Source organism: Amblyomma mixtum, chromosome 1 (assembly GCF_055824585.1).
Source record: "Amblyomma mixtum isolate Tamu chromosome 1, ASM5582458v1, whole genome shotgun sequence".
Classification (NCBI taxonomy): domain Eukaryota; kingdom Metazoa; phylum Arthropoda; class Arachnida; order Ixodida; family Ixodidae; genus Amblyomma; species Amblyomma mixtum.
The window spans coordinates 79,208,149-79,232,503 of NC_143012.1; the positions used below are offsets into that span (position 1 = coordinate 79,208,149).

The window sequence follows — 24,355 nt, forward strand, 5'->3', positions numbered from 1 at the left end:
TCCACCTTAAAAATAATTTTACGCATCTGTTTATCACTCCTGGTTTGAGGGGGTTCTATGCGACTTGTCGCAAAGGCTCCCCATATATAAGCGCCTGTCTTTCACGACACATCACACCCCAGAAGTAACCGACACCACACAATTTACATGCACAATGGAGATATGAAGAGAGAAAGGGCTAAAGTCACCGCAGATGGAAAAAACTAAGGCCACTTTTTCACTCCGGGATGTTGGATGCGGTCAAACAGAGATTGGAAATACAGAAAGCTGAGTGTCAGACCACCAAGTAATTCCATTTTATTCTTATAATACAACCTCATCAGCAAGAACTTCAAAGTTTCGCAATCAAAAATGGCAATTCGCACATGATGTTCGAAGTAGGGTGCATGCTTATCAGAGTTGATGGCACTGTTTCTTGCAGCTTTGGCATTGAAAATTTGTGCATTCAATTACCTGCTTTTCTCATCAGTGATGTGGAGACTTTTAAGTTGGCAAATGGTCACAACATCATAAATTTGATTCCCCCCAAAAAATTAAGAATTTTAGCCTAAATGCTATAAACGTGCGAAAGCAGAATTACATGAACGCTAACAACGACGATGAAGAGAGAGAATTCTCTGTCTCTGTCTTCGTGCCACAGATAAAAGTTGATAAAGATGATGATGTGCAATGCACAGCCTGAGTGTCTGTAGCAGTTTAACCAGAGGCGTGCTTGGCTGTGGCATTAGTCCAGCGCTCTCGAGCATGAGCCAGCAAAGCTATCTGTTCATACCGCCACAGGTTCAAATCCTAGTCACGGCAATATTTATATGATTTATTTTTACTTATTTATTTCACTTGGCACAAACTCACAAACATCGCAAGATCTTTCTAGAGTTTACCCATCGAAAAGTGCTTTCACGTTAAAACCAATCGGTGGTTGAAAGACAGTGACCTGCATGGCATCCACCTATCTTAGTTTTGTCTTCAGTGGCACCACAGTCAAGTCAGTCACGTGCAAAATAAAAGGTTACGGGACTCGCTACCTCACGAGTAAAACCTACCTCTGCACCTTCAGGCACCTCCTCGGCTTCGGCCACGCCAACCCCGCTTCCGGCTTCACTGCGAGCCTCTTCTTCTTCCTCCTCCTCCTCCTCTTCTTCCTCCTCGGCATGCTCGCTGGCCTGGAAGCTGCGCTCGCTCTCGTTGTCCGAGTAGTTGCTCCCCTCGCTGTCCGACATGGTTGCCGGCCTGCCTCAGCTGAGCCTCACTGGATACGGGCCTCTTCGTGGGAGGTGCGCTTTGCAGGACCTGGAGTAGAAGAAAAGCACAAGAGCTTACATAACCGTCTACAGAGAGCCCCTAATCTTATAAAAACGAATGCGTTTTTAGTTGTTAACATGCCAGAATATGAATCCCTACAGCAAAGGAATACTCGTCTACAGAAGTTTCAGTCATCTTGTACTTATTTCCATTACCGCCGGGGCCAGGAAAAGAATACACAAGAAAGCACTTATTCAATTTGCTTTAATTTTGGGGGGCTTAACGTCTCAAAGTGACTCAGGCTATGAGGGACGCCGTAGTGAAGGGCTCCGGAAATTTTGACCACCTGGGGTTCTTTATCGTGCACTGACATCGCACAGCACACGGGCCTCTAGAATTTCGCCTCCATCGAAATACGACCGCCACGGCCGGGATCGAACCCGTGTCTTTCGGGTCAGCAGCCGAGTGCCATAACCACTGAGCCACCGCAGCAGCTGACTTATTTACTAACTTTAACTTATTTAATAAATAAAAGATGGCAGGTTTGGAACATTTCCGATTATACAATATTAGCTGAGGCATTGTGAAAATGTGTCAGTGATCAACGTTGGTAAGACTGGAAGGAACTTTTCATACGAAAGAATGCAATTCCAGCCTTTTGTGTTTGAGCACGATCAATTCAGATGAAATGTAGAAAGCAACGAAAAGGGAGTCATTGTTTAGCCACTCATAGTGGAATACTCAACACTATTTCATGCACATCGCACATTTGCTTTTAGGAAATCAAGCTTAGGGTTTCCACACCCCGTTCACTATGCTTCATGCGCATTTGACAGCAATTATTCATGAGAAGTGCCTCTAATGAGGCCGTTCGTATTTTTCACTAAGCCCGCTATCTTCCTCTTGAAGATCACTGCTAACACCTTTTAATTTTAGGAGGTGTTTATGGTGCAGAAAACAAATGCTCGGTTCAAGATACTCATGCTGGCTTTGCTAACAATGTGGGGTTGATTAGGCAAAAAATATTTATCAATTCAGTGGCCCAAAACGACATACAGTTTGTTATTACATCATATACAGAGCTCAGAGTTCATGCAAGCAGTAATGAAGCCATCTGGGGTTTCCCCAGTTTCTGTGTTTTCCAGAGAGACAAAGGCCCAAGAGCAATGCCACACCATCTAGTCCTCTCCTGTACAGTTTATTCTGTAATGTGCAACCACATCAAAACTTAATCTAATGCCCCTTTAGTAAGCATTTAATGACAGTAACCAAAACATGGCAACTCGAATGCTCCACCTTGCAACACATAATAATACTGTCAGTTATCTGGGCTAGTCTCCAAATGAGCCACAGGCGGCCAAACACTTCAAAACGTGCAAGGACTGGCTTAGTTCCGTGCAGGTGGACGGTAAAATCACGACCCCTGTACAGCAAATAAAGTGTAGCACGTCGTGGGTACGGCACGACCATCAATTTTCACTGTCCATGTTGCTAGAGCTGTATGTGCTAGCAGTATTAACTCCACATAACAGGTCAGACAAGCCAGTTACCACACGATCACCTTTCTGAGAACGCGACCGCGAGCAACGCGGAACATGCGGCTAAAGCCGCTGTGATGCCGTGATCGCTTATCGGAGAGCAGTTGAATACGTGTGTATTCAACTGCTCTATGTAATGCCCCGCGATTCTCGGGGCACTGTTTATAGCCGTTTTTCAACTTTTTGTTCAAAGACCGCGTAAAATCTGTTCGAACATCAACACGCCGGCGAGGCGGAAGACACCTACGCACAACTCGATCGGCGTAGTAGCTGGCACCGCGCGGCAAACCGCAAACGGAGGACTTAATGACCGTTGTCGCAATGTTTACACTTTTACAAGGCTACTAGATCGTGACACGCCGCTGCTTCACTGGCAATAAAAGGCAAGACCACCCGCAGGTAGCTCCTTGGTATGTCCCACCGATGCACAGCAGAATCGCTGATCGCAGATACATTACAAACACAACAGCAGTACTATGGCGAAGCAAACAACTTCTAGAAAAGAACCGGTGTAAGCCACTCTAACAGATGACGGAGAAAATAGACAAGCGTAACACACTAGAAGTCGTGCTCTGGAAATCATAGCAACACAGCAACTGTCCTGCCTAATCAGCACCCACTGTGGGCGCGTTGTAACGGTATCGCTAAACAGAGGGCTATTTAAGGCCTGCTGTGTACTTACCTGCTTTAATAAGCAGTAAGTTGAGGACGCCAGATGCAAGAAAAGCGGTTTTTTTTAACGAAATCGCTAAAACGTCGCCAGCCAGCAACCAACCTGACAAGCCAGGCACAGTGTTGCTTGCTTAAAAGTAGTAGCCCGCGATGTCGAGTGCGATTGTCCGCACGTTCTGGCACTATAAAAAAATGAAAAGCGAAACCATGATAAAAATAAAGCTGTATCATATATAATTTTGGTACTGTGACTTATATTTTATTTTTGTTCAATATTGTGAGGCTTTTTGCACAATTACTTAAAAATATTGGCGCTGCATACAGGTGCTTTTTTAGCCACTTTTTTTTAGCAGACGACTCCGTGGCCCTTGCATAAACTAGCATGAGGATTGAGGACAGTTTGAATACCTTGAATACGAGAAAAATAAGGTGAAAAATTATTACTAAGCATTGAAACGAGATACTTAGAGAATCGGTTTGCTGCAGAACGCAGTTATTTGTGTACTTGTATATTTCATTATTTCAACTATTTAGTTTATAACCTCACTCTACAAAAATTTCTTTTGAATTCTGTGGCCACAAAAACGGCTCGCATTGGAGAAATTAACGAACTACCAATGGTAATTGTTTTATCAACGCTTTAAATGCAATGTACGTAGTAAAGGAAGCAAAGCTTGCAGCTTGCATTGGACTCCGATGCTGGTGGTGCAAAGCGCAAGCCCCGACCTAAGAACAGAAGAGCCTAAACACAATTTCAAGTGCGTCATTTTATTGCTTAAAAATAGTTAATTTATTATATACATATGTACATATTTCACAGTTAACACATTTCATAATTAGTTAAGCCTATACTAAGCACAGACGTTGATTCAGTCAACTTCCTCGATTGTAGGGCCGGACTGCGGCGCCGAATCAGCACTTCTGTTCTTGGGACCCTGCTGGTGCATTTGGGACATGTAGGGAGCGCAAAACTGTTGGAGCTCCTTCAGCTTGTCTTCGTACTCGTCTTTCTCAGCGAGGCTGTTGCTATCGATCCAGGAGATGGTTTGCCTACATTTCTCCAGGACACTGTCTTTGTCCGAGGGCTTGAGCTTGCTTCCGGCTTCTTCGACTGCCTGCTTGACGTTGTACACATAGGCCTCGAGCGTGTTCCTAGAGGCCACGCGTTCTCGCTGTGCTTCGTCCTCCTGCTTGAACCGCTCCGCCTCCGCGAGCATCCTGTCGATGTCTTCTTTTGTGAGGCGGCCTTTGTCGTTGGTGATGCGGATGCTCTCCTGCCTGCCCGTACTCTCCCAGTCAACCACGGATATCCGTAGTACGTACGATTAAGATCCGAATCTCCAGTGCCAGGTGGGGATGTCCTTAAGGCATGCCTACGGACGTCCATATCCGGACATACGCATCGGAGATTCGGAGTATGTCCGAAGGACGTTCGTTATCGGATAGCTGGCGGATATCCGCGGACGGACGTCCGACGGGTATCCGTGAATATGCCTGTAGGGATCTGAACTTACATCACATACATATTTTGTTTTTCCTCACATAAAAAAATTAAAAGAAATTCTATTTGCAAACGACAAATTCAGCCGGTCAAATTTTTATACCGGCAATTAGTTGCATATTCGGATTAATCAATTAACATCACTCGAATATGGTGCTGATATGAAAGAACCTGAATTAAACTAATTGCGGGACTTTCTGCGATCAATGCCCTTTCCTCTTCCAGCATTCCGCCGAGGTAACCGAGGCATGCTGCCTTCCATGAAAACTAAACTCCTACCAGAAGCCGCGGCAGAACGACAGGCCTTAAAGTCGATCCAATCCAATCCGTCAGCCACCAGTTCCGTCGCGGGCGGCGCGGGGCCAAACAGCGCGATCTTTTCGTCTCTTCCGACCTTTATTTTTGCTACAGTATGCGGTTTGTTTGTTCTGCGGTTGCTTGGCTGTGCTGTAAATGTGATCAATCACCTATGCGCTCGTCAAGACCTTCTGGACCCGAAGCTGTCGTGAAATAGCCCCGACGTCGTACTGCACCCGACTCTTTGTTGCCTCGGATGAAAGAAGCGGCGTGTTATAACTTGCAAGTAAGTAACTGTGCTTGAAGATTAGTTTGATGATGTTGCCGTGGGATGAGCAAAGTGCTGTGTAAGTTACAAGTACGATGCGAAAGCTGCCGCAAACGTGTTTGCTCGCGTTCGCGAGCCTGTCGCGAAGCTCCGTAAGCCAGTGCATCGCGCCTCTCTCGTTCTACACTAGGAAAAAAATTGAGACGAGGTGTACACGTGCACAGTGTGAATCTTAAGGCAGTTTTACGTAAGTTCATAATAGCAATAAAACAGAATGCACGAAAAGGATAATGTCGGGGCTGTGTGTGTTTTGCAGTGATTCGCGACTGATTTCTTATTTTCTTACTGTCTTTGTGGTGTGTATATGTGGCCCGCGTGCCGAGTGTATTGGTGCCTAAGTTATGCCATGCCATGGAAAGTGCAGGTAGGTTGAAAATAATGTAAAATTCGTCTACCTTCACAGCTTATCGACTTGTTTCAACATTAGGCTTGTCAAATGGATGTTTCCAGCCATCTACAGCACAGTAATTTGCGCTGTGCAATAGCGTTGTTTTGAAAACTGAAGTGTTCTGTTAAATTTCCGAACTTCAGTCACACGTTATTCACCTATTATCGCTGCGTACTAACTGCAATGAGGCCATGCAGTGCATTGGTGTAGCTTTGTCACATGTTCATGCTCATAAGGCTCAGTGCTGAGCAAGGTAGCAGGTCCATATATGGCACACCTAGAGATACATATCCCTGGATTGTGAGCAGACCTCTCTGCCTTACTCCTGTGGAGCTGTGGATCATCAGATTTGTTGTTAGTGCCGGCTGGGTGCTTCATCAGCGAACCTTGTGAGCGGGCTTGTTTCAACAAAGGCCATGTTTTGCTGCATCATGAGGTCTACGTTATGTTGAAAAAGTGCAGTACAGGTTGCTCTCTCATATTTTGTTTCCTCTGCAAGCCGTGTGTAGATTATTAGCTTGATTTTGTTGTGTGTGCTATATGCATTGTAAACTCTTGTACACCTCTTATCTCATCATAGAGTTCCATTACTATGTGGCAGCAAGGCTGGAGAAATTTTGGTCAAAATTATGCAATTCTCTTGATATTGTCTTTCATTAATGTTTTTACTTACAGTACTTCTCAAACTTAAATATTTGCTTAACCTTTCAGTAAAAGTATTCTATTGGTGTTTTGTTTTTCAGAGCATCCCTTTTTGGAATACCAAGTTCAACCATGAGAGTATTGCCTGCACGCAGTAACCTTTCCTATTTCATGAAACTTCTGCCGGTATGACGTGAATAGCCTGTTGTGCTACTGTTCTGCTATAGCAGGTTGCAATACGGAGCAGCAGTCTACATGTAAGTTCGTAGTGTTAAAATTTCCAACTCCACAAATGCATTTTTCACTTTTTCCTTTGCAGTGTGTCTGTGGATGGCTTGTGAAATTGATTGTTGCAAATGTGCCACATCGTAGTGTGAACAGGTATGTATTAGTTGCAGTGTAAGTGCATGTTACTCACTCTCACAGCCTGTCCACTTGTTCCCTCAGTATTGCTGCACGGATGGGCCAGCCCATTCAGAGCAACTATGTAATAGTTTGCACTAAAAAGCAGCAGTCTACATGTAAGTTCGAAGTATGCTGAAATTAATTTTCATCTTTTTCTTTGCAGCGTGTATGTGGACAGCTCGTGCAATTGATTGTTGCAAATGTGCCACATCGTAGTGTCAACAGGTATGTATTAGTCGCAGTGTAAGTGCATGTTGCCCACTCACAACCTGTCCACTTGTTCCCTCAGGGTTGCTGCACTGACGTCACCAGCCCATTCAGAGCAACCGTGTTGTAGCTTGCGCTACAGAGTATTGGTCTACATGTAAGTTCGAAGTGTGTTGAAATTATCAGCTCTCCTCATGCACTCTTCATCTTTTCCTTTGCAGCACATGTGTGGACGGTTCATGCAATTGATGGTTGCAAATGTGTGACATAGTCAGCAGGTATGTTATAGCTATAGTATTTTTTATTATGATCTTCAGTGGCAGTATCTTGAATTGCAAAAATCATGTACCCTTTTACTGACAGTATTTTTGCATTTTTGTTTGTTTTCTTGGGAAAAACTTTTTTACAGCAGATTCAACATGAGAATACAACCTGCATACAGTAACCCGTCCTATTGCATGATACCTCTTCCAGCGTCAAGCGTGAAGAATGCCTCTTGAAGGTTGAAAGCATGCATTAATGCCTTTAATAAAATTGTTTGATTTTAAGACAACTTGCTTTGTGTTTGGTTGCTTCCTATAAATTATGCATTTGACGTACGATGAGGCCTGTGCCTGATATAGAACACTTTGTGGGCTTGTATATAAACTCATTTAGTGACAGTTATATTAGTGGCTGCAGTCACCAAGGCCTGCAACATGCCAATGTCCTCTTTAGATCCGCGGCGGATATCCGCGGATATCTGTATCGGATGTCCGTGGGAGATCTTTTTAGTTATAAATGTACCTCCGTCGGACGTCCCTCGGAGATCCGTCGGAGGTCGGCGGATCTCCCACGGATATCCGTACATCCGTTAAGGGACGTACATCGTACGTCCGCTGGACGTACAGTGGTTGATTGGGCTGGTCCTTAGCTGACACGTGCAGGATGCCGTTGGCGTCCATATCGAAGGTGACTTCGATCTTCGGAACTCCACGAGGCGCTGGCGGAATGCCGTTAAGGTTGAAGGTGCCCAGAAGGTGGTTATCCTTCGTCATCGCCCGCTCGCCTTCGTACACCTTGACGGTGACGGCTGGCTGGTTGTCGGAGTAGGTGGTGAAGACCTGCGATGTCTTGCACGGGATCCTGGTGTTGCGTTCTACGATGCGCGTCATGACACCACCGGCGGTCTCGATGCCGAGCGACAGGGGTGCGACGTCAACCAGAAGCACGTCCCGGATGCTCTCGCTGTTGTCACCGCTGAGGACGGCGGCCTGCACCGCTGCTCCGTAGGCGACGGCTTCGTCCGGGTTGATGCCCATGGAGAGCTCCTTGCCGTTGAAGAAGTCGCGCAGCAACTTCTGCACCTTCGGAATACGCGTGGAACCTCCGACAAGGACGACATCGTGGATCTGTCCTTTGTCCATCTTGGCATCGTGAAGCGCGCGCTCCACAGGTCCCAGCGTACTACGGAAGAGATCGATGCAGAGCTGTTATAGCGGGACAATCTTTAGGGCCAAGCAACCCTGAGCTACCATGTGTCACGTGTTGGCGGCTTTCCCGCCAGTCTGTACCCTGCCACCAGCAATAAAGGACGTAACATATAATTGGCGACGAGGTAAAAATGGCAACTGCGCTGGGCACGATTGAGGAATTCGTTCCAACAGAGGCGACGTCTTGGCCCTTGTATTTGGAGCGCCTCGAATTTTTCTTTCAAGCAAACGACATCGACGGTAACGAGAAGAAGCGAGCAACGCTCTGCAGCGTTTGCGGCCCAGCAACGTATGCCATCGTTCGCTCCCTTTGTTCTCCGGATGCGCCGTCGGCCGTGGCCTACGATGAGATCGTCAGGCGTCTCTCAAACCACTTCTCGCCGCGACCGTCGGTGACAGTACAGCGTTTCAAGTTTGGCACACGTCAACAGCAGCCCGGTGAGTCAATTGCCGACTACATCGCAGAATTGCGACGTCTCTCGGAACACTGCGATTTCGGTGCGTCGCTCGATGACATGTTGCGCGACCGGCTAGTGTGCGGGGTGCGAAGCGAGACCCTTCAGCGTCGGTTGCTGGCGGAGCCGGAGCTTACGTTTGCTACAGCTCGGGAGAAAGCCATTGCAATGGAATCTGCGCAGCGACAGACCGAGCAAATTCGCGGCAGTGCCGCATCGTGTGAAGTTGGCAGCGTGAGCGGGCAGCGTTTCGACCCGTGTGTTGCGAAGGTCTCTGCGCCAGTGACAGCCAAGGAGGGTACCCATAAGCAGGCTGGTTCGCCTGGGAGCACAAGCGTATGTTTCCGCTGCAAGGGTGCGCATTCGCCAAGCAGTTGCCCATTCATGAATATGCAGTGCCACTTCTGCAAGCAACGAGGGCACATAGTGAGAGCATGCAGGAGGAAGGCGGCAGCTCGCGCTTCGGCTGAACCCAACTCTCAGAACAAAAAACGGGCCAGTGGAGGCCGTCACAAGAATGCTGCGTCGGACGTTTACGACGTGTTCGTGCTGTCTGGTGAAGAGCCAGCCGTGAGAGTGGAAGTGCGCGTCAACGGAAGTCCCCTAGAGATGGAGGTGGACTCTGGTGCAGTGTGTTCAGTCATCAACGACCGGACTATGCAGAAGCTGCGAATATCGAAAAGGGCGTTGCGCCCAAGTAATCTTCATCTCCGAGCTTACAATAACAAGGAACTACGAGTGTTGGGTGAACTGACCGTGAAGGTGGAATTCAAGGGGCAGGAACATCGCCTGCGATTGGTGGTGGTTAAGGGTGCTAGTATCGGACTTCTCGGTCGGGACTGGTTCAAGTCTTTGGGAATAAGTCTGAGTGGTGTTCACAGTGTGTACGAGCCGAGTCGAACTGGCAGTAGGGGAACAACAGCCTTGCTCAAGAAGTATTCTTCAGTCTTTGAGCCTGGACTTGGGACAAGTAAAGGGCCTCCTGTACGCATAGAGGTGAACCCGGCAGCTCCGCCGCGATTTCTGAAGCCACGACAAGTACCGTTTGCATTGAGACCGAAGGTGGACGAAGCACTGGACAAGTTGGTGAGCCAAGGCATTTTCCAGCCTGTGCGGCACTCGAAGTGGGCAACACCTGTCGTTCCAGTTGTCAAAAAAGATGGATCGATAAGGATCTGTGGGGACTACAAGAGCACAGTCAATCGTGTAGTGCAGTGGGAGACGTATCCCCTGCCGACACCGGAGCAGCTGTTTGCCAGGCTGGCAGGTTGCTCGAAGTTTTCAAGGCTAGACCTCGGACAGGCGTATCAACAGAAGACTGTTGATGAAGAAACAGCTGACTTGTTGACGGTTACAACACATCGGGGACTGTTCCGCGTAACCCGTCTTCAATTTGGCGTGGCAGTGGCAGTGGCTATCTTTCAGAGGTACATGGAAGAACTGTTGCATGGAATTGATGGTGTTCTTGTGTTCTTGGATGACATCTTGATCGGTGGAAAGGATGAGGTGCAGCACAATGCTCGTTTACAAGAAGTGCTCAAAAGAATTCATGAAGACGGTCTGCGACTAAAGTTTGACAAATGTCAATTTGGTGTTGAGGGAGTGTGTTACTTGGGATTCCGTGTGAACTCTGCAGGTGTGCAGCCGACAGAAGACAAGGTGCGTGCTATTCACAAGGCCCCAGAGCCGACATGCAAAAAGGAACTTCAAGCCTTTTTAGGAGCTCTGAACTTTTACAACAAGTTTCTTAAAGGAGCAGCTCATGCCTTGGAGCCACTGTACCGGCTGTTGGACAAGGGTCGCGAGTGGCGTTGGATGGAAGCTGAGGCGGAAGCATTTCGCCAGGCGAAAGATCTGCTACAGTCATCACATGTTCTGGTGCACTATGATGTCAACAAACCCCTAGTGCTGGCCTGTGACGCATCCCCGTACGGACTGGGTGCTGTGTTGAGTCATGTGTGCGAAGATGGCAGCGAGAGACCGGTTGCATATGCGTCGAGAACTATGAGTGCGGCAGAACGGAATTATGCCCAGACAGACCGAGAAGCGCTCGCCATCGGCTTTGGCATAAAGAAGTATCATCAGTTTCTATATGGGAGACATTTCAAAATTGTGACAGACCACAAACCCCTCTTAGGACTGTTGCACCATGCCAAGCCCATTCCCCAGGTGCTATCACCACGGATGCTGCGTTGGACCCTCATGTTATCGGCTTATGACTATGAAATTGAGTATCGACCAGCGGAGAAGCTTTCCAATGCTGATGCATTCAGTCGTTTACCACTGAGAGCCAGTAGGGCAGAGGAAGAGGAGCAGCGTCTTTGGGAAGTAGGGATGCTGGAAATGGCGCCGGAAGTAGCATGGAACTCTAGGAAGGTGGCAAGATTCACGTCAAGGGATAAGCTGTTGGCTAGAGTCTGCAATTGGGTGCAGCATGGGTGGCCAGAGGGTAAGCTGCCAGAAGAGTTTGCAGCGTTTGTGAGCCGCAAGCATGAACTGTCGGTGTACCAAGGTTGTTTGCTGTGGGGCAGTCGTGTGGTCATTCCAGAGCCAGCTCGACCGTATGTCATGGACATTCTTCACACAGCTCATCCAGGAATTGTCAAGATGAAGGGGCTTGCCAGAGGAGCCGTGTGGTGGCCAGGAATCGACAGAGATGTTGAGCAGAAGGTGAGAGACTGTGCACGTTGTCAGGAATCCAGGTCTGCGCCAGCAGCTGCAAAGATTCACCCTTGGGAATTCACCAAGCGTCCTTGGACAAGACTACACATCGATTTTGCTGGGCCCTTCCAAGGCAAAGTTTTCCTCATTGTGGTGGACTCTCACTCAAAGTGGTTGGAAGTGTGCCGGATGAATTCCATGTCGACAGCTACAGTTTGTGCGAAGCTTCGTTTCCTTTTTGCTACCCATGGCATTCCAGAAACTGTTGTTTCTGATAATGGCACTGCCTTTTGTTCGGAGGAGTTCAGAGACTTCATGTGCCGGAATCAAATCCGACATGTGACCGTTGCCCCATATCACCCTTCTTCGAATGGTCAAGCAGATTCGGTACTGGGCGCTGCAGCCTCCTCCAGTCTTTCTCCTTGGTCCCGTCTTCCAGGGTCCTCTAGGCTTGAAGGAATGCCTGTACCCTGCCACCAGCAATAAAGGACGTAACAAGAGCTCTTCGAAGCGCGCTCGAGTGATCTTCGTGTAAAAGTCGGCGCCTTCGTACAGGGCATCAATTTCAATACTGGCCTCCGCAGAGCTTGAAAGTGTGCGTTTAGCGCGCTCGCAGGCTGTACGCAGCCTTCGGAGAGCTCGCGGACTCTTGCGCAAGTCTTTGCGATGCTTACGCTTGAACTCTTCGACGAAGTGCTCTACCATCCGGTTATCGAAATCCTCGCCTCCCAAATGCGTGTCACCGGCGGTTGAGCGAACTTCGAACATCGAGCCTTGATCGATAGTCAGCACGGAGACGTCGAATGTGCCGCCTCCCAGATCGAAAATGAGAACATTTTTCTCACCCTGGAGGTTCTTGTCGAGCCCGTAAGCCAGAGCTGCAGCCGTCGGTTCGTTGATTATCCGCAGTACGTTCAGGCCGGCGATGGCTCCAGCGTCCTTCGTCGCCTGCCTTTGAGAGTCGTTGAAATACGCCGGGACGGTGATGACTGCGTCTGTCACTTTCTTGCCCAGGTACGCCTCTGCAGTCTCCTTCATCTTGGTCAGAACCATGGCGCTGATTTCTTCCGGGTTGAACCTCTTCTTCTCACCCTTGAATTCAACGCAGATTTTCGGCTTGCCGCATTCGTTGACCACTTTGAAGGGCCAGTGTTTGAGATCCTCCTGGATCTTCGGGTCATCGTACTTGCGGCCAATGAGTCGCTTGGCGTCGAATACTGTGTTCTCGGGGTTCATCGCCGTCTGCGCCTTGGCGGCGTCTCCGATGAGGCGCTCCGTGTCGGTGAAGGCGACATAGCTTGGCGTTGTGCGGTTCCCCTGGTCGTTGGCGATGATTTCGACCCGACCGTGCTCGAAAACGCCGACGCAAGAGTACGTCGTGCCCAGGTCGATGCCGATCGCCGGCGCTTGTGAACGTGAACGGGATGGCATTTTGTCAAGGAGCTTTGCAGCAAAGTTTTGAGAATGGAATCTCACTCGTGGTACACAAGTTCAGTGAAATCTGCTTGCTAGCAGACGACGCGCTGCTTATAAAGAAAGCTCGTATCGTTCGAGAAAGATCGAGAGGCGCGCAAGAGCTTTTGGACCAATCAGAGAGCAGAACAAGCCCTGACGTCGCAGACAGGCGCTGCCATTGGTCAAAGGGCTGCAGAGGGTTCGGGAACATTCTCGCGTCGTCTGCTCCCGTTTTCGTCTGCTTCTGTTTTCGTCCGCTCCAAAAATACACGCCGGCGCGCCCGTTTTACTACGTTCATTGGACGCCTCATGAGTAAGCGTCGCACACACGTCAGTGAAACAAAGTTCTTTTTTTTTGTTAGCGTTTACAGAGCAGTACTGTCTCGTTAATGTTTTTTTCTTTTAATTGGCTACGCTGGAAGTATCGTTGGCACGTACTTTCGGTGGATAAACATTGCGTCGAGTACTCGACTACACAGCAGATGGCGGTACGCGTGTGAGCAGCTTAGAGTTACTGCATATGCTACCAACTGTAGAGCAGCTCAGAGCCACTCCGTGAGCAGTTGACCCGCTTTGCTGCGTCCAAAAATTTACGGAACGGCTAGCTGGTTGTACGATAACGTTCATACCTAATGCGAATTAGGTATTTTAGTGCTGCTGTTAATGATTTCATCGCGTGACGAGCTTAACATGTGCCGATAATTCACTTAAAGTTGCGCCAACAGTTCGATCGTTTATCGATCGCCGCTTGTACGCGCAGCATAAGGAGCTAAGTTACAGAAATAAACTTCCTCTCATAGCTTTGTAGCAGAACTGAACATGCACTCTCTAATGAAGTAAACATTAGACGGTCAGTGCGTGCACATGAATGCCCGTCTCAGTCTGCCGATTTTAGTGAACGGTGCACTCATGGTGACTTTTTTTTTTTTTTGATGCAGCAGTTTGGGGTTAGACACTCTACAGCTATCTATCTTTTACTTTCCGAGAATCGTAATGAAATTTTCTGCGTACAAAATGTTTTTTTTTTCTGCATCACCTAGATCGGTCACACGTTTATGAACGGCCTTGACGTCGCTCTCAATTCTCTCTTCGCCGTACGCGTTTGCTGAGAACTTTAGAAACGCCTTACTAAAGTAAACAACAAAATTTCCTTCACCCTACCGAATGTTAAGCCGTAGTTAAGTTTGTAAATACAACGAACGTAAGGCACTGGCAGCCAAGCAGTTTATTTCGGCTGCCCAGTTCCACAATTCTACAGCATCCCAGTAAAAAAAGAAAAAAAGGAACCAAGCTGGTTTTGATTGAGCCAATCGTGTTTCCAACTGGTTCTACTTGGAATGCTGTTCTAACACGGATGGTGCAAATGGGCTCCCTATAGAACCAGTCTGGTTTCCAACAGGTTCCCTCGGGATGATGTTCCACTTGGGCGGTTACAATGTAATTTCAGTTGGAGTAATTGAGTCTCCACATACTTCTATTACGAACAGCGTTCCAAGTGGCTAATCCAAATGTACTCCCAATTGAACAAATTGAGTGTCCAACTTGTTTAAACTTGGACAGTCTGGAGTGTCGGTTGGACACAGAATTTGTCTAATTGGTGGCTAGGAATAGACCCCATTGTATACTCAGTGTAGTTCAGTCTTCGCCAACTGGTGAGCCCAGCTGGCGAGCCTAACTGGCCTTACCAGTTGCATCTAATTGCTCTGTCCAACTGCACCGAATGTGCCCATATGCCATTTGCATATTTTGCAAACACGGCAAAATTGATATGTGTTTTAAAATAAGAACTATCCGCACCTTAACCTGCTTAACTGCATACATCATTTATGCTATATATATCTGCAGTAGAAATTCGTTTAAATAACTGCGCTTAACTGGTAAGCGGCACCAACCCCTTAATGAAAGTCCCACATAAGGGTTAATTAAGTGGGAGAAGTAGTACGCTCTGTACACGTGGATATATGTGTCGGGCTTATGTTAGCAGTGTTTAACTATACTGTTCCTTGAGTGTGGAGTATGCTTGTTTGCATGGCTTTATTTCCTTAAAATCGTGCAGTTGCCGTAATTTCCATTCCTTTGTAAAAACTTGTCACAAGCTATAGAACGTCTCCTGGCAGTCCTCACAAATCAGCTTTTCTTTTGCTCCTTAATATTTCTCATTGTGTATTTTCCACTACTTAAGTGGGAGGTACATTTTGTGAATGCTTCCTGTATGCAATAGTTGCCTCCATGGGATCTAATGGTTGCTGAATGGGCGAAAAAAAATAGACGTAAGTAAAAGTTTGTCTGCAACACACACACACACACACACACACACACACACACACACACACACACACACACACACACACACACACACACACACACACGTACACACACACACACGTACACACACACACACACACGTACACACATACACACACACACACACGTACACACACACACGCGCGCGCGCGTACACACACACGTACACACACACACACACACGCGTACACACACACACACACATACACACACACACACACGTACACACACACACGCGCGTACACACACACACACGCGCGCGTACACACACACACACATACACACACACTTTTACTGCTTTTCAGTTTCGTGCACCTTGTTTTTTTCACACCAGCTATCATGGCGCAACTATAAAGGTTATTAAGGCCGAGCAGAATTATCACCTACTGCAAAACAGCTTGTGAGTGACAGGGCATTGCTTCGTCCACCTGTTCAATAGCAAGGCCGGTCAGTGTGTCGCCATTTATTCGCTATACGGGCATGTGTTCTTTACATCCAAGTCTTGGCCTGGGAACTTTTGCAGCAGGTATGCATATAGATTTGATCGATGTAATTACGGTAATTATCTCTTGACAAGTGGTACGGTGAACGTGATTCTTTGAAAAACTGAGAGCTTCGCTACATGCGTTAAAACAGGGCATAAAATTGATATTAAAGAAAAAGGCTCTTGTGTGCTCATGCGAGGAAGACACTATGAACCAGAAGTTATATACTTACATAGTGGACTGACGCACGCTTAAAAAATTATGAGGATTTACTGACGTTTCGACTGGAGACCAATCTTCAGAGTGACTGGTAGTCCCCAGTCGAAACGTCATTAAATCCTTGTGTGTGTGTGTGTGTGTGTGTGTGTGTGTGTGTGTGTGTGTGTGTGTGTGTGTGTGTGTGTGTGTGTGTGTGTGTGTGTGTGTGTGTGTGTGTCCGTGTGTGTCCGTGTCCAATATATACATATATATTGGAAAAAACACGTTAGACAAAACAGCTAGCTTTGCTGGACTCGGGCTCGCCTGCCGCAAGTCCTGGCAGGAGAGACATAAGACAAATACGATACGTTTGAACTGAAACACTTTATTAAAAACTAAACGTTAGTATGTACAATATGTACAAGCACTACAATTTTAAAAACCGTCCATTAAAAGCACCGACTATAAGAGCGCACAGCGCCTTAAGCCGAACACAGAGTCCATTTTTTAAAAACACTGCCTAAACCGCGCACTGGACTCCTTAGTCGACCTCTTCGATGGTGGGCCCAGACTGTGACGTTGAGGAAGTGCCTTGCTTTCCTCCTTGCTGGTGCATCTTCGTCATGTACGGCGCACAGAACTGCTGAAGTTCCTTGAGCTTGTGCTCGTATTCGTCCTTTTCAGCAAGGCTGTTGGCGTCTATCCACGAGATGGTGTCCTTACACTTCTCCAGGACACTGTCGCGATCGGAAGAGGAAAGCTTGCTTCCGGCTTCCTCGGCCGCCTGTTTCACGCTGTACACATAGGCCTCGAGGGCATTCCTGGACGCCACGCGTTCCCGCTGGGCATCATCCTCTTGTTTGAACTTCTCCGCCTCTGCTAGCATTTTGTCTATCTCTTCTTTTGTGAGGCGGCCTTTGTCGTTGGTGATACGGATGCTCTCCTGTCTGCCCGTGCTCTGGTCTTTGGCCGACACGTGCAGGATGCCGTTGGCGTCCATGTCGAAGGTGACTTCGATCTTCGGAACTCCTCGAGGCGCTGGTGGAATGCCGTTCAGGTTGAACGTGCCCAGAAGGTGGTTGTCCTTCGTCATCGCCCGCTCGCCTTCGTACACCTGTATGGTGACGGCAGGCTGGTTGTCGGAGTAGGTGGTGAAGACCTGCGATGTCTTGCACGGGATCCTGGTGTTGCGTTCTACGATGCGCGTCATGACACCACCGGCGGTTTCGATTCCGAGTGACAGGGGCGCGACGTCAACCAGAAGCACGTCCCGGATGCTCTCGCTGTTGTCACCGCTGAGGACAGCGGCCTGCACCGCTGCTCCGTAGGCGACGGCTTCGTCCGGGTTGATGCCCATGGAGAGCTCCTTGCCGTTGAAGAAGTCGCGAAGCAACTTTTGCACCTTCGGGATACGCGTGGAACCTCCGACAAGGACAACGTCGTGGATCTGTCCTTTGTCCATCTTGGCATCTTGGAGAGCGCGCTCCACAGGTCCAAGCGTGCTACGGAAGAGATCGATGCAGAGTTCTTCGAAGCGAGCCCGTGTGATCTTGCTGTAGAAGTCGATGCCCTCGTAAAGAGCGTCAATTTCAATGGTAGCCTCTGCGGAGCTTGAGAGAGTTCGCTTGGAGCGCTCGCAGGCTGTACGCAACCTTCGCAATGCACGTGCGTTCTGGCGCAGGTCTTTTTTATGTTTTCGCTTGAACTCTTCAACGAAGTGCTCTACCATGCGGTTATCGAAATCCTCGCCTCCCAGATGTGTATCGCCCGCAGTTGAGCGCACCTCGAACATCGAGCCTTGATCGATAGTCAATATGGAGACGTCGAATGTGCCGCCTCCCAGATCGAAAATGAGAACGTTTTTCTCACCCTGGAGGTTCTTGTCGAGCCCGTAAGCCAGAGCTGCAGCCGTCGGTTCGTTGATTATCCGTAGTACGTTCAGGCCGGCAATGGCTCCAGCGTCCTTCGTCGCCTGCCTCTGGGAGTCGTTGAAATACGCCGGCACGGTGATGACTGCGTCTGTCACTTTCTTGCCCAGGTACGCCTCCGCAGTTTCCTTCATTTTGGTCAAAACCATGGCGCTGATTTCTTCCGGGTTGAACCTCTTCTTCTCACCCTTGAATTCGACGCTTATCTTCGGCTTGCCGCATTCGTTGACCACTTTGAATGGCCAGTGTTTGAGATCCTCCTGGATCTTCGGGTCATCGTACTTGCGGCCGATGAGTCGCTTGGCGTCGAAGACTGTGTTCTCGGGGTTCATCGCCGTCTGCGCCTTGGCGGCATCTCCGATGAGACGCTCCGTGTCGGTGAAGGCGACATAGCTTGGCGTTGTGCGGTTTCCCTGGTCGTTGGCGATGATCTCGACCCGACCGTGCTGGAAAACACCGACGCAGGAATACGTCGTGCCCAGGTCGATGCCGATCGCCGGCGCTCCTGAAGTGGAACGAGTTGGCATTGTGTCAAGTTTGCTTTGCAGCAAAAGTTCGTTGAGTTACTGTCACTTGCAAACACAAGTTCGCTCAATGAAATCTGCCGGAGAGCAGACGACGCTCGCCTTTTATAGAGACCTCGCACCCTTCGAGAAAATTCGAGAGCCGCCGGGACAAGTTCCAGCCAATCGTACGCAAGAGCAGCGCATGACGCAACAGGAGAGCTCTTTGATTGGTCAGCCGCTTGCAGAAGGCACGAGAAGCCTCTCGCGTCGTCTGCTGCCGTTTTCGTCTGCTCAAAAAATACATAAATAAAGCCGGCTTTCTTTGTGAGTTCATCGATCTGTGGGTGAATAAGCGGGACGCACTGACTGCGGAAACAAAACCACGCACTTTCTCTTACTGTCCTGACCTTTATTGCAACCACTGTGCATGTTTTCGGGGTGTTTTAAGCCAGAAGGTTGACGCGAAATCGAGAAGTGAGCAAGCCGTTAGTTTTGTTGGCGCAACGGAGATGGCGCACCATGTCCGTGGGTTTGGACAAGGAAAAAACGGTCGGCGGTGGGATCCGGTTGTGTTCTAGTTTCGAATGCGCCGCTGTTCGACTTCTCATTTGCGTCGTATCATTATTTTGTGAATTCGAATGGCGGTCGCTTCACTTCCCGTTCGAAATTCTAAACTGCGTTGTAAAATTTATTGACGCAGCCAGCAAATGTCAGCCGATTTCGTAAGCATAGCAGTCCTCAGGACCTGCCAACTTCGTGGGCTATAATTTTTCGGTGACCCGCAATTGAGCGCAACGTGGGCCGCGGGTGAATCATGCGTCCCCCAGTTTGATACCTGTACCGGGCCGTGGGCGGTGAGACGCAAAAGACGACTGAGGTGGCTGGGTTCGTGACTGGGTCACGTGATAGCAGGCAGCCAATGAGAGTATACTCTGGTCTTTTCCACGCGTGTCGGCCTTCTCGAAGCTTCGCGCACTTTCTAGCAGACGACGGGGTTCGGTGCGGTCCAAGCAAAAACTGTAACAACACTGCTCGCCACCGCCCCGACGCCCGAACGACAGGAATATTGTAATTGATATATGACCTCTGCATTACCCGAAACCACATCATGTGTGATTTAAATTTTATTTACCGGAATAGCGAGGGCGTCAATTAAGCGAGGGAAAAACCTGCAGTACTGACTGAATTACATCAAATTTTACCCTTAACTGATGTAAAACACGACAGTTCGGTAGACTGCTTTCATTTTCGCCGAGGTTGAGTGTAGTAGAACTCAGGTGGTTATGCATTTAATTTATTTGTTCATTGCACTGAGTGTTGGTAGGAGCATATAAACAAATATTGGGCTTATATGAAGACAACAAATAAGTGACAACAAATTTAACGATAATTTGTGCCTGCCTGTTTTGAACGCAGACAGTTGTTTCTTCTGCTCTCACCATTTACTTCTTTTCACAATCTGGCTATGAACGTTAGGAAGACGGGAAAGAAGCAATGTTTTTTATTTTTATTTTTAGGTGTAAACTATACTTTTTTTTTCTACCTCAGAGGTGTTGCGCAGCACATGAATCCGAGATTCATAACGCGTTTGGAGGACATTGTTGCGTGACGTCGTTTCGAGTCGTACATGCTAATACAACAACATTCGTGTTCTGCACCAAAACAGTGTAGTCGAGACCGACACTTCTCGTCGGAGCCCAAAGGGCAGATGTCGCGACGTCGCTATCTTCCGCCCGTCAACGTCCAGACACGCACTGTCATATACCTCTGTTGCATTTTATCTTTCTTATTTTTTTCTTTCCCTTCGGCGCACGTATTTGGGTGCCGTCGTCGGGTACGGCGGAGGCAACTATAATGTTTATCGTTCGGTGTCATCGGATTGTTTGCGAAAGATAGCTACAGCATGCAGGCGCAATTATACAGTGCGCGCGAATGTTCTCGATGATACTTGCGGGTTACGTGCTCTAGGATAATATAACGATTCTGTTCTATTCTTATTCTTTTCGCCCTTAAGATTTTTCTTTTTTTTTTTTTTTTGCGCGTGTGTGTGTCCCTGTCTGCATTTCTGTCTCTTGACTTTGCACTGCGCAGCTCACATAGACAAACCTGTTGTTACAGCGATAGCGTGAAGTTTTTTATATTTTTGTCTGGCTTGATTTGTTCACTTTATGGAGGAATTTTCGTTTCGCGTGCACAGGTCTAGACTATACAGAGCTTGTTCTATTTAAATCAGATTAAATCCCTTTCCTTTGTGCAATTCACTTCTTAGTACGTGTTCGAACATTGCATACGCTGATTAAGAGTGCAGATTACTGTAATTTGCCTCCACACTCATGACCTCGAAATAGCCTCCCTCTAGTGTTACAAAAAATAAAGGGGGGAGTGAATGTTGAAAGAAATTAAGGAATGGATGTACTAATAATAAATACTTACGCCCGCAACGTTATGAATTTCACCGATTTTTGGAAGAAATCAACGCGAAATAGAGCTCCAGTTCTGCACTCCAGATTGCGCTCGATTCGGAGTTATATATACCCGCCGCGGTGGCTCAGTGGCTATGGCGCTCGGCTGCTGGCCCGAAAGACGCGGGTTCGATCCCATTCTCGGCGGCTGAATTTCGATGGAGACGAAATTCTAGAGGCCTGTGTACTGTGCGATGCCAGTGCACGTTAAAAAACCCCAGGTGGTCGAAATTTCCGGAGCCCTCCACTACGGCGTCCCTCATACCCCGAGTCGCTTTGGGACGTTAAACCCCAATAAACCAAACTAAACCAAATCAGAGGTATATAATGATGCGGCCTCTAAAGGAAAAAAAAAGTGCACGTTAAAGAAACCCAGGTGGTCGAAATTTCCGGAGCCCTCCACTACGGCATCCCTCATAGCCTGAGTCGCTTTGGAACGTTAAACTCCAATAAACCAAACTAAACAAAATCGGAGGTATATAATGATGCGTTCTCTAAAGGAAAAAAAGTGCACGTCAAAGAACCCCAGGTGGTCGAAATTTCCGGAGCCCTCCACTACGGCGTCCCTCATAGCCTGAGTCGCTTTAGAACGTTAAACCCTAATAAACCAAACTAAACCAAATCGGAGGTGTATAATGATGCGTACTCTAAAGGGAAAATTCTCCTGAAAACGACGGCATATATGAGCTGATATTATTGGACATGATGTGTAGATTCCATACTAACTGAAGTGTTTCCAGTGTCGCCCAAACGCTCTTACACGGAACCACTACGAGAAGAAAAAAAAAAGTGCCAACGAGACAATAGGCGCGGCCTGGCGTGGTCTTCTCGTCGCAAGGCCAACGTGGGAGGGATGGGTCCCCGGCTAGCGTAATATCATGTTCCCAGGAAGACCTAGGCCACGCGTTGGCGGCGCACGGCGCATGCGTAAGGACGGTCGTAGTCGGGTCGACCTTGACCATGGCCGGTCGTTGTGGCTCGAACGCCACGCATTCAGACTGACGAGCGTATCTGGGAAATATTTCTCACGCATCATTTGTTATTGCTGACGCTGGTATGCTGTATTCGAATGCTTTTTTTTTAAATATATTTAAAGACAAATCTTCTGGCGTTACGGCAGAGTAGCACGCGATGAAATTAGTGGGGGTCAAAGAACGAACTCTGACGAGGGCTATGCTGATTCATCGTGTACGCATATATACACACGCAGAGGGCAGCCTGTTTTTTTTTTCTGTCTCTAGAAGCATGACTAATTAGTAGTGGTCGTTGCCCGACTTGAAAGCAAGCGCGACGGCTATATGACCTTGTATTAGAATGACTGCATATATTATTCGGTAGACGGCGCGTTTGATTTAAATTTTATTCATTCTGTTGTTCTGAACGAATTATTCTGTTTTATAGTTGCACTGGTTAGAGCTTTCTGCTTAGTGCAATAACATTAAAAGCGCTCGGGTAAGAAATGGTTCACGCCTGAATTGGAGTCTTTAAATATTTCATATTTAGCGATTTCCCACCATACGAGTTGTCATTCCTCTGAGCGGCTGGTGGCACAGAGCCGGTACTATAACTAGAATTATGGCGAGATTCTAGTCAGCTACATTAGTAGTACTGGTAATACAAATAACTCTCCATCCTCAATAATGATACCGCTCTGGAAAGCAGCACTCTATCTTCCTGCCTAACCCGCCTGCCTAACCTGCCTAAGCAGCCTAACAAACTTTCATATCTTCACATTCTAGCCAATGTATGACCAGATATGATAGGGTGTCCCGATTTCTTAACTTGTTCACTTTTGTTCACTTGTTCGCTTAACTTGTTCACTTTACTTGTTAACTTGTTAACATTTTCACTTTTAACTTGTTCACTAACTTGTTCACTTGTTAAGTGAAAAAGAAAAAGTGCACTGCTTTGTTTCATCGCGCACGAGTGCTGTACAAGCACAATGATAAGACTACACGGGAAGTGGTTGAGGCTTTCCACATTGAAAATGACAAGCGAAATTGCGTCAGCAAACCATCAGTTTCCTTAATTGATGAGGAGACGGATTTTTTTGTTTTGGTTTTTGTGCATTTTTTTGTGTGTTTTGTGGTGTATCTTCCTGCCTGTTTCCTTCATATAAGAAGGTTTTAGCAAATAAAGCCTTTAGTTGCGAGTCAGTGCCTGTCCTGTGCCTTTCTTACTCTGGTTCCTCGTCTTTTGCGCTGTGTGTCACCATGAATCTTTACCAGCTAGCCCAGTTGAATGTCTTGCTAAATCACCGAGTCCGCTTTACTGCATTTCATATTTATGAAATGTCACGCACGGCGGCGCCGTGCGTGACATTTTTGCGCCAATCAAGTTCACTTCTTCTAAAGCATTAAATACTAAAACTGTGTCCGTATTTCATGGATATGAAAAGCGAGCCACAACATTTTATAGATGTGCAATGCGGAAAAGCCAACTTAGCAAGCAGGCCGACGCGGTGGCTCAAACCTGAAACACGCGGGTTCGATCCCGGCCGCGGCGGCCGAATCTCGATGGAGGCGAAATTCTAGAGGCCCGTGTACTGTGCGATGCCAGTGCACGTTAAAGAACCCCAGGTGGTCGAAATTATTCCGGAGCCCTTCACTGAGGCGTCTCTCATAGCCTGAGTCGCTTTGGGACGTTAAACCCCGTAAGCCAAACCAACTCAGCAAGCTTTCAAAAGCGCATTTTTGACGTTCGATATTTCGAGCCAAGTTGCCGATTAAATTAATTTAAAGACAGGCCGCGCCTTTGATGTTTAGGGCCTCCATTTCGCAACATAACCTTGCCATACATAACCCACATAACATAACCCCCTAAAGTAAACAATAAAATATTGTTAGTTAATTTTAGTTACCTAGCCATCTAATTATTGATTCATATCTGGCGCATGATGTCTTCCATGCTGTACAATTCATCCGCACAGACTGTGCCGCCGCGGTGGCTCAGCGGTTATGGTGCTCGGCTGCTGACCCAAAAGACGCGGGTTCGATCCCGGCCGCGGCGGCTAGAATTTCTTTGGAGGAGAAATTCTAGAGGCCCGTGTACTGTGCGATGTCAGTGCACGTTAAAGAACCCCAGGTGGTCGAAATTTCCGGAGCCCTCCACTACGGCGTCTCTCATAGCCTTAGTCGCTTTGGGACGTTAAACCCCATAAACCAAACCAATCATCCGCACAGACTACACCGACGTACTATCGGGGACAA

The 24,355-nt window shown here is 47.8% G+C and overlaps 3 protein-coding genes and 1 long non-coding RNA gene across 9 annotated transcripts in view; 1 reads left to right on the forward strand and 3 right to left on the reverse strand.

The window, feature by feature from the left end:
• Spt5 (Transcription elongation factor subunit Spt5) overlaps window positions 1–3,598 on the reverse strand; it is a 38,912-nt gene extending 35,314 nt beyond the window's left edge. Inside the window, exons 1-2 of the mRNA XM_089552849.1 lie at window positions 3,463–3,598; window positions 1,044–1,290 (exon numbers count right to left, since the gene is read on the reverse strand). Coding sequence (XP_089408975.1) covers window positions 1,044–1,220 — 177 coding nt within the window. The 5' untranslated portion in view covers window positions 1,221–1,290; window positions 3,463–3,598. The remainder of the gene's footprint in view (window positions 1–1,043; window positions 1,291–3,462) is intronic.
• A 606-nt stretch (window positions 3,599–4,204) lies between these two features.
• LOC149366883 (heat shock protein 68-like) lies at window positions 4,205–13,322 on the reverse strand. The gene is made up of 3 exons (XM_089552854.1): window positions 12,286–13,322; window positions 8,105–8,689; window positions 4,205–4,741 (listed from the first exon to the last, which is right to left on the reverse strand). The coding sequence occupies exons 1-3, from the start codon at window positions 13,237–13,239 to the stop codon at window positions 4,322–4,324; spliced, it is 1,959 nt and encodes a 652-aa protein (XP_089408980.1). The 5' UTR covers window positions 13,240–13,322; the 3' UTR covers window positions 4,205–4,321.
• Window positions 4,798–7,773, forward strand: LOC149366884 (uncharacterized). Of its 6 annotated transcripts, none has more exons than XR_016284275.1 (6): window positions 4,798–5,536; window positions 6,710–6,865; window positions 6,928–6,989; window positions 7,177–7,377; window positions 7,442–7,498; window positions 7,630–7,773. It is a non-coding gene; the product is annotated as an uncharacterized LOC149366884 (long non-coding RNA). The 6 variants fall into 6 exon arrangements; XR_016284270.1 differs by having other exon boundaries at window positions 4,800–5,536; window positions 7,633–7,773; XR_016284273.1 differs by having other exon boundaries at window positions 4,800–5,536; window positions 7,177–7,238; window positions 7,303–7,377; window positions 7,442–7,773.
• A 3,293-nt stretch (window positions 13,323–16,615) lies between the features above and the next one.
• On the reverse strand, window positions 16,616–18,789 carry LOC149366885 (major heat shock 70 kDa protein Ba-like). The gene has a single exon (XM_089552889.1). The coding sequence runs from the start codon at window positions 18,703–18,705 to the stop codon at window positions 16,792–16,794; it is 1,914 nt and encodes a 637-aa protein (XP_089409015.1). The 5' UTR covers window positions 18,706–18,789; the 3' UTR covers window positions 16,616–16,791.
• Window positions 18,790–24,355: the final 5,566 nt, after the last annotated feature.

Bases quoted from the DNA above. Each gene is read 5' to 3' on its own strand.
- LOC149366883 (XM_089552854.1), bottom strand. From the start codon at position 13,239: ATGCCATCCCGTTCACGTTCACAAGCGCCGGCGATCGGCATCGACCTG. The intron at 8,690-12,285 runs GTGGCAGGGTAC...CCGCTATAACAG, and splicing joins TGTTACGTCCTTTATTGCTG to CTCTGCATCGATCTCTTCCG. The intron at 4,742-8,104 runs GTCCAGCGGACG...GTTGACTGGGAG, and splicing joins AGCCCAATCAACCACTGTAC to AGTACGGGCAGGCAGGAGAG.
- LOC149366885 (XM_089552889.1), bottom strand. From the start codon at position 18,705: ATGCCAACTCGTTCCACTTCAGGAGCGCCGGCGATCGGCATCGACCTG.